The following is a 13,434-nucleotide window of genomic DNA, read 5'->3' on the forward strand; positions in this document are numbered from 1 at the left end:
TCGGAACCTCAAATTTCCCCTCCTGGACCTGTTTTCTAAGTCCTCAAGCTACTCCTGGCACATTAACTTATCCGCTTTTAGTCTTCATTTCTTGCTGAGAGCATTCTTGAAATGTTTCATGCTCAGACAGCCTCTGTTCCGCTGCATGCACACCTTGACCCAGCTCAGCGTGCAGGTTTCAACTAAGCTGTGATCGATTTGAGTTCCTGCTGCAGGGGATCCCATCCCTTCCCGCAGCTCACTAAATCACCTCTGAAAATCCTCCTGAGATAGGGAGCAATCAAGTGGCATAGACGGGACATCCAGCACTGCTGCTCCAGCTGAAAGGGGGGTTGACACACCTACATTTTCTCCAACTTCCTCTGCTGACAGGCCTCCAGCTTTCTTCAGCTCTGCCACTTCAAAGGGGAACTGTTTTAAATCAGCAATTTTCTTCCACACATCTCAGCATTTGGGGGGGGGGGGGGGGGGGGTTCTGGATCTCATCTCTTAAGCTGTCATTCCGAAGGCTGATGTCACTTCCCCCCTCAGGTCCCGTTTTCAAAACAGTAGGAAGTCACACCCGGCAAGAGTTGCTCCAGGGCGGCAGAAACAATTTTCTGTCCAGGGATAGCCCTGGGGTCAGTCCTTTCGCGGGGGGCCAAAGGCCCTTTAGATCCACCGCAGGTAGTGTCGCAGCTGGGGCTATTGTCCTCATAATGAGGCGAGGCTGATCCTCTCCACCATTCCTTTTGTAGGGAGTCACCTAACGCGGTTTATGGGGAGTGGACCAAGATTAAGCAGGGTCAGTGGATTCTCAGCGTGATAAGAGACGGCTACATGTTAGAATTTGTTTGGTCCGTTCGTGATTTGTTTCTAGTCTCTCTCTGCGGGTCTTTAGAAAGACAGCATTTGGTGCTAGAGATGCTGGACCAGTTGCGGAAGTTGGGGGCGGTGGTTCCGTTTCTCTGGGATGAACAAAGCAAGAGAAGGATTTCCATTCCCAAGAAGGAAGGCACTTTCCACCCAATTCTGGACTTGAAGCGAATAAATATAGTGCTCGAGGTTCCGGATGGAGACCCTGAGGTTGGTGATTGCAGAGGTGCACAGGGGTGAGTTCCTGGCTTTTCTGGATTTGACAGAGGCGTATCTGCACATTCCCATTCAACCGTCTCAGCGGTTTCTGCGGTTCATAGTTCTGGGTCGACATTTTCAGTTTCAGGCCTTTCCCTTTGCGTTGGCCACAGCACCGCGCACTTTCACTAAGGTTATGGTGGTGGTGGCGGCGGCGGCACTGCGTCACGAGGGAGTGCTGGTGCACCCCTATCTGGATGACTGGCTTATCAGGGTGAAGTCGGAGGATCTTTGTCGTCAGTCAGTGCAGAGGGTGATCAGTATTCTGGAGCTGCTCGGCTGGGGGGTGAACTTCGCGAAAAGTCACTTGGTGCCGTCTCAGTCCCTCGAGTATCTGGGGGCTCGGTTCGACACTCAGAGGGGCAAGGTGTTTGAGCGGGTTCTCAAGCTGCAGGGACAAATTTGGTGCTTATTGGGGTTGCCGATGCCCAGAGTCTGGGATTATTTGCAGGTTCTGGGTTCGATGGCTTCAACCTTGGAGTTAGTGGCGTGGGCCTCTGCAGGGGGCACTGTTGTCTCGGTGGAACCCGCTCTCGGAGGAATTCCATCTTCCCTTACCGCTTGAGGGATTTTCATGGGACAGCCTGTAGTGGTGGCTGCTGACTTCCAATCTGGTTTGTGGTGTCGACCTGGAGTTGCCAGATTGGGTAATACTTGCTACCGATGCCAGTCTGGTTGGGGAGTGGTTTGTTAGCAGCAGTCTACTCAGGGCAGCTGGTCCGCGACAGAAGCTTCCTAGTCTATCAGTCGTTTAGAGAGCAGGGCAGTGCGTTTAGCTTTACTTGCATTTCTGCCGTTGGTGCAAGGTCGGTCGGTAAGGGTCCTGCTAGACAATGCGACAACAGTAGCCTATATCAATCGGCAGGGAGGAACCAAGAGTCGAGCAGTTGCCCAGGAAGCTCAAGAACTGATTCTTTGGGCAGAGCAGAACCTGGAGCAGATAGTGGTGTCACACATCACAGAAGGAAAAAACGTCAAAGCGGATTTTCTTAGTCGCAGGTTATTAGATCTGGGTAGTGGGAACTGTCCGAGACAGCGATGCAGCCCACCTGCGAGAGGTGTGGCTTCCCCCATGTGGATCTAATGGCAACTTGTCTCAATGCACACACATCATTCACACTCCCATCCCACAACACACCCCATCTAAACATTAACTCCCCCACCCCGACACACCTACACATAGGGGCATAAGGCTACATAGGGATGTGCAAGGGGGAGAATGTGCACCCACACACATCGTACTCCCCACCCCCCCTAATGCACAATGTCAATCTTGCATGCAAGGCCATTGTGCCACAGTGCCTGTGCATGCTCTTCAGATATAGATGCCCATCCCATTGTGGCAAGGCATGGAAAGTAAAATCGAAGATATCTGGGGTGGACAACTACAGCTGAACAGTATGCACTGGCACTGTGCCACAATAGCCTTGCATGCAAGATTGCATCATGACCTGGGCACAGTCTCGCATGCAAGGCCATTTGGACAAGACATGACAAGTGAAATGAAAGGCTAAGCTCTTTAGGGTTGGCACCTACAGCCATATAGTTCACACTCTTTTGTGTCCAAGTCGGGATGTGCCAAAATGCATACTGTTTAACTATAGGTGCCCATCCTAGAAAGTTTACCCTTTGATTTTACCTTCTATGCCTTGCCCGAATGGCCATGCATACAAGGTTGTGCCCAGGTCAGGATGTACAGTGCCAATCTTGCATGCAAGGCCATTTTTGATCACACTCCTTCCAACTGGTCACTTACCTCCCTATTCTTGTTTTTAAAGCAATTTTTTAAAGCACTTTTCTGCATTAGTGCGGATTTTCAGGTTAACTCACATTTTTTAGCACATTGTTCATTTAGTGCACCTGTTTTACTGCTGATCAATTTGCCTGCCATTAGCGTACTGCATCCTACAGTACTATGGGTTTCTACTGCATTAGTAAAGTAAAATCTGTGCTCAAAAATGAGTGCAGATCTTAGCATGGTTTTTATCACCTCGTTGCCATAGCTGTTTATATTACAGGGGGGGGGGGGGTATGGCAGAGAAGCAGGGGAGTACTGCCAGGGTCAGGAGTACTCATGTGTGACATGTGAGCAGTTTCCTCCTGTCTCTCTCTTTTTCTATCTCTCTGTCACTTGTTCATCTGTCTCTGTGTCTTTTTCTCTCTTTGTCTCTATTTCTTTCCCTGTCTCCCTTTTTTTAATCTTTTTTCTATTTCTTTTTCTGTCTGTTTTTCGTTCTGTCTCTATTATTCTTTTTTTTTTCACTAAATCCCTCTTTCCCTCTCCAAATCAGAGCGCATTAGGGGGCACTGAGCTCTCAGCAGCTTTGAAGCCACTTTCATTTCAAACAGATTTCCCCCTGCGGGCAGCTCTCAGAGGATGGTGTGGTGGAGGAAGAGGAACTAGTGGACCCCATCAGCCTCGCACTCAATCCCAGCACCTGAAAACTGAAAGGGATCCTAGTCTGGCTGTTTCCAGCACAATTATTATGTTTTCAAAAAATCCAGAAGACAGAAATAGAGCAATACACAATCCATGGTCCTAAACAGAGATGAGGGGAGCAAGGAGATAGAGGGAGCGTGAGGTGTTCCAGTGCTGGGGACTCTTGCCAAGGTACCATCATCTGCCACGCTGACCTGGAACTCTGCCTCTGGCCAGAGGCAGCAGAGAGGCTCTGTAGACAAAGTGTAAGTTTTCCTTATTTATTGAAATTTGATTTCTGTTTGTTTTGGGACTTAACTGCCATTTGAGGTGAACATGGTTGACTCGCAACTTTCTGGTTAAAAAAAATTCTGATTGATGGGCTAGCCTGAACCGTGTGGGAGAAGTGACTTTGAATCCTGCTCTTGGACTTCTGCTCTTTGGCTGGCAGGGGCGAGTTGCAGGGGCAGCAGTCAGTGCCCCTGAGAGGGAAGGAATCCCAGTCACTGCTCTTGATTCAGCTGCAGAGGCGAGACCTCTGCAGCTGAATCAAGAGCGCATATGGACGGCGTTCCAGAGCTAACAGCAGTCCCTGCCTCTTAGCCAAAGGGCCTTCAATGTTATGGCAGGGATAGATGGGAGAAGTGGAAAAAAAAATTGCCAGGTAGCTGTGAGGAAAGGCTAATGGCACCGTAGCCCCATTTGGGAGGCACTTTCAAGTGAACTGGAAGCCAAAAGCAGCAGGTGCAAGCTTGGGTCTCATTACCCCAGAAGAAAGACGAGATAGAGGTGATATGATAGAGAGGGCTAGCCTAGTGGTTAGAGCAGCGGACCACAACCCAGCGAAACCAGGGTTCAAATATCAATGCTGCTCCTTGTGACCCTGGGCAAGTCACTTTACTCTTTGTTGCCTCAGGTACAAAATTAGATTGTAAGCCCTGTGGGGATAGGGAAATACCTATAGTACCTGAATGTAATCTACTTTGAAGTGCCAAAAGGGGGAATATAAAAATCTAAATAAATAAGTGAATCCATGCACAGGAGGTGAACCTTCTTGAATGGAAACCAGGCTCTAGAACAAGGGGATCACGAGATGAGGTTGAAAGGGGGTAGACTCAGGAATAATCGTAGAAAATATTTCTTTACAGAGAGGTGGTGGATGTGTGTAACTGCCTCCAGGTAGAAGTGGTGGAGATAAAAGCAATATCTGAATTCAAGAAAGCATGGGATAAATACAGGGGATCTCTGAGGAAGTGATGAGAATTATAATGCTAAATTAATTGGATGGATGGGCAGACTGGAAGGGACCTCCCGTCTTGTTCTGCCGTCATGTTTCTATAGCGGGAACGGAATAAGCGCTTGAGAAGTGGGGCTGGCATCACCTTAGCGTTGTGGCTCAGGGAATCCAGGTTCGGGTCTTGGGGTGCTGCAGAGAGAGGGAAGTCTTAGAGTGCGCCTTGTGAAGGCCCTGTCCAAGCCTTTGAGCTGACAAAGGGGAACCCTAGAATTGCCCGGGGATGGGTGAGGGGCACACAGACTGCTGAGGAGAGAAAATGGGAGTAAAAGAAAAAAAAACCCCCAAAACCTTGGGATGAGCTTTTTAATGACTAGACATCGAAGGGCTATAAAAGGAGGACCATTGCTGGGCCGAATGGGTTCTCTTGGCAGTTGAAAAGGGGGTTCCCCCTCTGATATTGTGGGCAGAGGCTCCCCCCCCCTGCCAAGGACATAGCCATATAGTAAAGCTTATTTCCTCTGCCTCTGTGGTGATGGCATGGCACTCTCTTCCCTTCCCCTGACACCCGTTCTGCTCACCCCATCCATGTCACTGCCTGGCAGTTGGCACTGCTCACTGGTCTCATTATTTTTTTGGTTTTGGCCTGGCAGTTTCCTCCTGCTCCCTTTTTGTAGTTCCAGCTTAAGCGAAACCCGGGGCTGCATTCTGGCTCCGTGAGCCTTCATCTGTAATCACTCGGGAGGTTTTCCCTGATGTTACATCCCTAACCCCACGTTGCCCACTCCGATCGTTGCAGTGACAGTCCTGGGCTGGTGCCCATGCACCAGGACTCCTCCTTGTTATCATTGTAATCCTTTTTTTGGCGGATGGTAATGTTTCCTAAGGGTCCATAAAATAATTTCTGTAACCTGGCTAGCTCCTCTGCTATTTCTCCAACTCTTCTGTCTCCAAGGGTTGGATTCTTTAATTGTAGGGGGGGGGGGAGGCTAACCTTCTGGGCCCAGGCACCGAAAAGCTTCTGTGTATGTGTGCTACCATAGCGCTTCGGGACTCGCCGGATGTGTGTTCAAATTAAAGTTTACTGATATTGATTGAATGAAACAAGAAAGTGTCCTAGTACAGCCAAATGTTCTTCTCCTTTAGTATCCTCTTCAGTAGTCAAACTGCTGACCTTTCTGGAGGAAAAGTCTAGCTCTGGGTAAAGAAGGGAGCAGAAAAAAATACTTCCTACTAATGATGAAAAATACAACTTGGAAAACACAATACTCGATCTTCACTGACTGGTCTCTGCAACCTCCCCTTAATGGAGCGAAGGGGGATGCAGATCCCTCCTGCACTTCTGGAGAGGGGATTACTGCCTCCCGGAAAGTACAGGTCACTAGACACAAAAATCTCACAATTAGATTGGGATGCTCGAGCTTCTGCAAGGCTGATGGGATATATTGTGTCACAAGGGTGACATGTTCTGATGTATGCAATGATGTTTAATTGAAAAATAAACAAAAAAATCTCACAAATAGTAAAAATATCAACAACCACTCTGTAATCCTCTCTTCCCTCCAGTCTGTCACCAAGATCTGGCAATGTAGTATCTCTTCCTTTCTTCTCTAGGCCGGAATCTAAACTTAGAGAGCACACTGAAAACAAAACTACACTGCCTCCTTCTCACGTGTGCCAGTCCTTTCTTATGCCTAAAGGACTTCCAGTTCCTGCAAGCCTCTGAGGGAGGTGCAGTATTGAATGGCATGGTCTTCTGTAGATGTCTAACCAAGGGTTGGGAGCTCAAGCCATCTAGTGGAGACCAAGGTGTCTCTACATCATTGTTATTATTTGAACAATGCTACAGCATTTCCCTTCCTGGGCCCTGTATCCGACCACCAGCTGCCACCCTTAAGTTGTGATCACAACTCCCTTCCCTACGTGGGGTGGGGGCTGTGAATATGATCTCTGCAGCACCCTCTAGGCCTCAGTTGACCCCAGGGAGCAGAATACCCGACTCAGAGATCAACCCATAGACCTTCCGCAGGGCAGCACACAGCCACCGGGCCAGCTGACCCTCCCATGCTGCAATGGCACCGGTCTAGGTGCTTCCTCACCAGTCAAAATGCTGCCAAAGCCAGCGAGAGGCTCAGCTGTTCTGGCTGAGAGCTGGACACACACTTGAAGGCTGGGTCCTGCAGTGTAACGGCATTTCAGTGGCCAGGGCTAGGGCGTCTGGGCTGTGAGAGGACTAGAAGGACATTGAAGTTCGGTGATTATCTGCTAATGCTTGGGTAGTCTCTGTTAGTCACTGGATTCCCAGAGAATTTCTTCCTGAAACTTTTTACCGTTTCGGAAGATCCATTTTTATTTGTTTGCTTATTTACATGAGGTATCCCAGCATTCCTTTGCACTTTCTAGCAAGTCACAAAGTAAATATCAAAAATATATTGCGAGCAGTACAAATATATAAACATAAAATAAGACCCACATCTTCAGCCCCTCTTCCTAAACTCCCGGCGAGGGACTGTGTTACACACAACAGGGACACAAATGGGTCTTGAAACTATTCACAAATGGGTTTACCTACGTTGGGTCCCGATGCTATCAGAACTGCACATTCTGATTGCTTGCAAGCTGCTCTAATGCCTCTGTTCATTTCAATTTATTGTAATCTGCCTTGAGATCAACTTTAGGAAGAGGCAGAATATAAAGTGTTCTTAAATAAACAAATAACATCTACCCATTGAATCTCTGGAGACATTCCTTTGGGAAATGGACCCTTTATTCCTGGAGACTGTATTCAGCTTTTATAGGGGGGGACATGATTTCCTGACATGAGCTCTTTAGCACTGAGGAGTGACAGGATAAAGTGATGAGGGGAGGGAAAAATTCATGGAAAGGAGTTCCCCTGGCAGCTCAGTCCTGAGAACTGCTCTTCTTAGCTCCAATGATAATGGCCTCTGGCTGCACACAAGAGAGGCTGCAAAAGCAAGATTTCTAAGATCCCTAGTTTGAAGGAGAAAAAATTAGCCTGTGTCATGTGGGTTGGGGGCTCTCATTGGCCTCAAAAGACCTGGCCATTTCACCCTGCCAATGCTGTGATCTGGTCTATAGGGTAAGGCGGCAACCTGGCCCTCATCTGACCTCATGCTATTACAATAGGGGACATTTTTTATTGAATGTATTCATTTTTAAAGTGGGGTGATGGTCACAAAACAGTGCTTTCTAGCATTATGATATGAATATAATGTCACAAACCAGCCTCCTCGTCCTCAGTCAATGACATCACAGCTCTCATGAGCATCCAGAGCTATGCTGTCACTTCAGATGGTATGACATCATAAAGCAGTCTTCTCCTTGTCCAATGGCATTTTAGCTTTCTTGATGTGAGCATCCAATCTCAGGGCCTGATGTAACAAGGGAAGCATTAAAACTGGGCACTGTTTGATACAAATTGCATGAAAGTGTGTGTGTGTGTGTGTGTATGAGTGGGGGAGGAGGCTATGTGTGTCGGTAAAACACTTTTTCATGCAATTTTGTATGAAAGGCCGCATGTGTTAAAAAAATGTGCTCAGAGCGAATTACATTAAACAATAATCATAAAATAAGTTGCATACAGCACATATCACATAAACCAAAGTTTGGGCTTCTATTCATAGGTGTTTAGAAACTGGACATTTTAATGTTTATTTTCCAGCTAATTAGTGGTTCTTCGCAAGTACAAAAAGTCAGTCTTTGTTGCTGTTTTTGTGGTGCATGTCCCCTATTGTGGTGCATGTCCCCTATTGTGGTGCATGTCCCCTATTGTAATAGTATGAGGTCAGATGAGGGCCAGGTTGCCGCCTTACCCTATAGACCAGATCACAGCATTGGCATGTTGAAATGGCCAGGTACTATTGCTTGGTACCTGTGCTGGTTGAATGAAATACATAACATTTGTGCAGCTGAGGAGTCAGCATGGAAAAGGCACAAACAGAGAATATCCAGTAGATATTCTTAAGACTAAAGAGTAAACTCTTTTCGGAAATAGTTAATTCTTTCCCCTAGCTTTTACTGAGTAAGGTTATTTGTTTGCTTGAGCAGAAGGTAGTTTTAGGTTTTGCTGTTTTATTACTTTTTTTAGGTTTACCTTATATGAGGTCCTTGTGGCTTTGTTTGTGTGGGGGTTTGCTGCGGAGTGTTTGTTAATGTAGGTGTCTTGTGTCTGTGAAATGTTTTGGATTCAGTTGACACGATGAAAGGCTGTGTGCTTGCATGGGGGGAGGGGCACGAAGGCATTCTGTGCCTCAGGCCGCAGGGAATCCAGGTTCGTATCCCCTGTCCAGTCAGGATGGTCGGGCCATGCTGTACCATGCAGGTGGTGTCCTTAGGCAGGGGAGGGGAAGGGAAGAGAACCGACACTACAGTGGGGGTCCCTACCATCCATCCAGCAGCGCTGAGGGAGTGCCTTGGACGAAGTGGCCTCTCTGGCCCTAGGGCACTCCAGAGACTCCTGTGCTGCCTGGGGTAAGACTGTCAGGGGTGAGACAGGGGGGTGTCAGAGACTGCTGAAGATAACAAGGGGTTTTAAAAAAAAAACCAAAAGTCTGTGTGTGTCTCTGATGCACTGGTACGGTTTACATGAAAAGCCTCTTTTGTCCATCTGTCTGAAAGCTATGTAAAATGTTTTTGTAAACGGTTTACACAAAAGTTACTCTTTCCCACCGTTCACCTTTTTTTCAGGCCCCTGAGAAGAACAGAAGGGTGACAGAAGAACCAGAAGCCATGCATTGGCCCTCCGGCTCCTGGCACCGGCCCCCCTTGCTGAGGTTAGCCTGGCTCCTGGGGGCCTCCGTTTGGCTGGCCAGGGGCCAGCAAACAACGCAGCCCCAATCCATCAAGATCGACGGCGACATTACCCTGGGTGGGCTCTTTCCTGTCCATGCCAAGGGCCCGGCGGGGGTCCCCTGTGGTGAGGTGAAGAAAGAGAAGGGAATCCATCGCATGGAGGCCATGCTCTACGCCCTGGATCAGATCAACAGCGACCCCACCCTGCTGCCCAATCTCACCCTGGGAGCCCGCATCCTCGACACCTGCTCGCGGGACATCTACGCCCTGGAGCAGTCCCTCACCTTTGTCCAGGCGCTCATCCAGAAGGACATGTCAAACGTCCGCTGCTCCAATGGCGAGCCACCGATCCTTAGCAGGCCCGAGCGTGTGGTGGGAGTCATCGGTGCCTCTGCCAGCTCCGTCTCCATCATGGTTGCTAACGTGCTGCGGCTCTTCTCAGTGAGTAGGCACCCGCACCTAAAATGGTTCAGGAATATCGTCTCAGGCCTGGGTCTGTTAATTAGTGAGCCTGAGGCATCATTTCTCTAAATGTTGTTTTCCTCAGTTCCCTGTTTTACAAACAACAAGCACCACGTGCAAACATAGACTGATGTGATCACCTTTCCCTAGGACTTATTTGTATAGAAGCATATTTAGCAGTGACCTTTTCATCTTGCCTCAGTTTTAAACATAGGAGATATCAGCAGACTTAGAAACACGATGGCAGAAAAAGACCAATCAGGCTATTCAGTCCTCCCATCCTTGCAAACTACTCAATTCTACAATTCCCTACCGCTCTTTCAGAGCTCTCCTGTAATCATCCCATGCTTTCTTGAATTCAGATACTGGCCTTGTCTCGACCGCCTCCGCTGGGAGGCTATGCCAGGCATCTACCACCCTCTCTGTAAAGAAATATTTCCTAAGATTGCTCCTGAGTCTGTCCCCTTTCACCCTCATCCCTTGACCCCCCTCCTTCCAGAGCTTCCTTTCCATTGAAAGAGACCCACTTCCTATGCATTGCTAAAGGACCATTTAGCTCACCCAATCTGACCAGTTGCACGTCCCCATCTTCCTGTCCTCTCTTCCCTCCCTCCCGCCTGCCTACACTGCTCTAGCTAAGGTCAGGTCTCAGCTGTGAGCTGTACAAGCCTGACTGAATACACAGTTCTAGCTGTCACCATCGGCCTTCCCGCTGTCAAAAAAAAAAAGTCCCCCTGCTGTCAGCCGTGCAGCCCATGCTACAAAACGTGCAGCCTCCCCCCAATTAGTTTCATATTGGTTGACTTTACCCCCCTCTTCTTCTTCGGAGCTCGATGCAGCCGTACCACCTCTCTGTGCACGTTGGCTGTGTCTTCTTCCCTCTTTGGCCCTGTACAGTTCCAGGTGAATTAGTGTGCAAGCTTCCATACTAATTCCATAAACCCAGGCTCCCATCCCATTTCTCTTACCTATACTACCACTCCTGCACCTGCTGTTCCCCACATCTACTACGCCCTCAGAAGAAAAACAAAATAAAAGTTCATCTGAGCTTCCTCTCTGCAACTCAGGGCTGGGTTAATAGGCAAACTAGGCAAGTGCCTAAGGATCAAATGTTTATGGAGGATGTGTCAGATGTGGTTCCCAACCAGTGTACCGGCAGAGTTTTGCCCTGGTAATTTAGTAACACGCAGGCCGATTCTGTAGTCAGCTCGGCCGTGCGCAATGTTTAACAGGGGATGGCCATGTGTTCTCTACGGGCTTCTGTTACCCCTTATACTGTAAGGGATTTGGCGCCTCGAAAATGGGCGGTCAAACTCCCTGAAAACTAATAGCGCTCATCCCATGTAAATGCATGTCGATGAGGCTATTAGTCTGTCACCCCTGATTCGAAAAGTAAAATGTGCGGCCAATCCGCACAATTTATGAGCAGCCCGGAAAAGTGTACAGAAAAGCAGAAAACACTGCTTTTCTGTACACCCTCAGTATCCTAGCGATATTAAGTCGGAGGAACCAAAAAATGTAAAAAAAAAAAAAAATTTTTTTTTTTAAATGTGCCAGCCGATCCGGTTAGGAGAACGGACGCTCAATTTTACCAGCATCCATTTTCCTAACCGATCGCTGTCAGCGGGCTTTGAAAACCAGTGCTCGTAAAATTGAGCTTCGGTTTCCTAAACCTGCTGACAGAGCCACCTCTCCTGGGTCAAGGAGGCGTTAGGGGCACGTAATCGCCCCTAGCGCCTGCTTTTAGCGCGAGCCCTCCTTTAAATATAGGATCGCGCGCCCAGGAGAAGGTGGCTGGCCGCACGTGTCGGGAGAGCGGGTGCTCAACACGGAGCGCCTGTTCTCCCGCGATCTTTACAGAATCGGCCTGATAGTAAATGATAGCAGATAAAGAGCAAATGGTTCAGCAGTCTGCCCAGCATGGTGTTTAGGGGTGTACCTTCCACACCATGCAGGTTACCCCCACCCCCAGCCCACCATGCCCTCTCTTTCGGGTTGTAGCTGCCACTCCATGTACACTACCCCCATAGAGAAATGTTACACCTAAAGTTAGCCACAGGTTAGTTTGTTTCTTCATTTCCCTCCTTTAGCCATTAAGGATCGACTGTGCTTATCCTACGCCCTTTTCAATTCCGTTAATAGTTTTTGTCATCACCACTTTTTCTGGGAGGGCATCCACCACCTTCTCCTGAACTTGGTTCCTGAATCTACCACCTTGGAGTTTCATTTCACGACCCCTGGTTTTACAGCTTCCTTTCTATTGGGAAAAGGTTTGATTCATGTGCTTTATATTAATACCTTTCAAGTATTTAAAAGTCTGTATCGTATCCCCGTATTTCCTCCAGGGTATACACATTTAGGTTGCCAAGTCTCGTCCCATATGTCTTTTGGTTCAGATTCCACATCGTTTGGTTGCCTGTCCTTTTTGTGATATTGTCTCTAGAACTGAACACAGTAGCCCAGATGATGTCCAGCCGCAGTCTGGCAGAGAAAAGACTAAGTGGAGGTGGGCCAGAGCCACCAGCCCCTATCTGTCTATCCTCTTCACCCTCTGTGCATTGTCCTCTGGCTGGCGGGAGTTGATGATCAGCACCACTTACCTACTGTCTCCTCTTCTGCTGGCTTTGTTCTGCAGTTGGAACCCCCTGGGGTCCAGCAGAATTGCATGACCCGCTGGCCCTGTGTGGTTCCGACTTCAGAAGAAAGCTGGCAGAGGAGGAGGCAGCACAGCAGTAGGTAAGAAGCGCTGATTGCCAGCTCCCGCCAGAGGATTGAGGGGATGAGAGTAGTGATGAAGGCGATCATGCAAGGCTGGGTTGGGAGATGAGAGGAATGATGTGATTATGCTGGGTGGGGGAGGGGGGAATTGATACGATCATTCTAAAATTAACATGATGTAATCAGCTGTAGAGGCTACCAGTGCTCATGAATTTGTGATGGGTTGAAAATGTATTTATGTCGCAGTGGGAGGGAGGGTGGTCCAGTGCACTTGATTGCCTAGGGCCAATCAAAGGGTTAATTCTGCCCTGCTCCAGCTTCATATCATCGACCCCTTGTTCTTGAAATTTGTTTTAAGAAACATGCTTCTTCTTTCTTCTATTTAATTGACGCCTGCTAAATATCTGAATGTTTCTGTCACATCCCCCTTTTTCTCTTCCCCTTTCCAGCATGAACAGCTCTGAGTGTCTTAAGCGTTAAGCCTTCCTGTCTGCGGTTTGTGTTACAGGCCCTGTACCATTTTAGTAGCCCTTCCATCCTCCCAATGTCCTTACAAAAGTACGGCCTCCAGAACTGCACACATTGCTCCATGTGGGGGTCTCACTACTTTAGTTTATTGATTTATTTAATCACCGTTCTTACATGCAAATCAAGGCAATGTACAGCATAATAACAT

At 48.2% G+C, this 13,434-nt stretch overlaps 1 protein-coding gene across 1 annotated transcript in view; it reads left to right on the forward strand.

Annotated features, from left to right (window-relative positions):
- The first annotated feature begins 1,051 nt into the window (after positions 1 to 1,051).
- The window catches only part of LOC115098268 (metabotropic glutamate receptor 6-like), a 49,929-nt gene continuing 37,546 nt past the window's right edge, over positions 1,052 to 13,434 (forward strand). The window contains exons 1-2 of the mRNA XM_029614765.1: positions 1,052 to 1,480; positions 9,474 to 10,019. Coding sequence (XP_029470625.1) covers positions 1,052 to 1,480; positions 9,474 to 10,019 — 975 coding nt within the window. The remainder of the gene's footprint in view (positions 1,481 to 9,473; positions 10,020 to 13,434) is intronic.

The sequence above is a fragment of the Rhinatrema bivittatum genome, chromosome 1, assembly GCF_901001135.1.
Source record: "Rhinatrema bivittatum chromosome 1, aRhiBiv1.1, whole genome shotgun sequence".
NCBI classification, from domain to species: Eukaryota; Metazoa; Chordata; class Amphibia; order Gymnophiona; family Rhinatrematidae; genus Rhinatrema; species Rhinatrema bivittatum.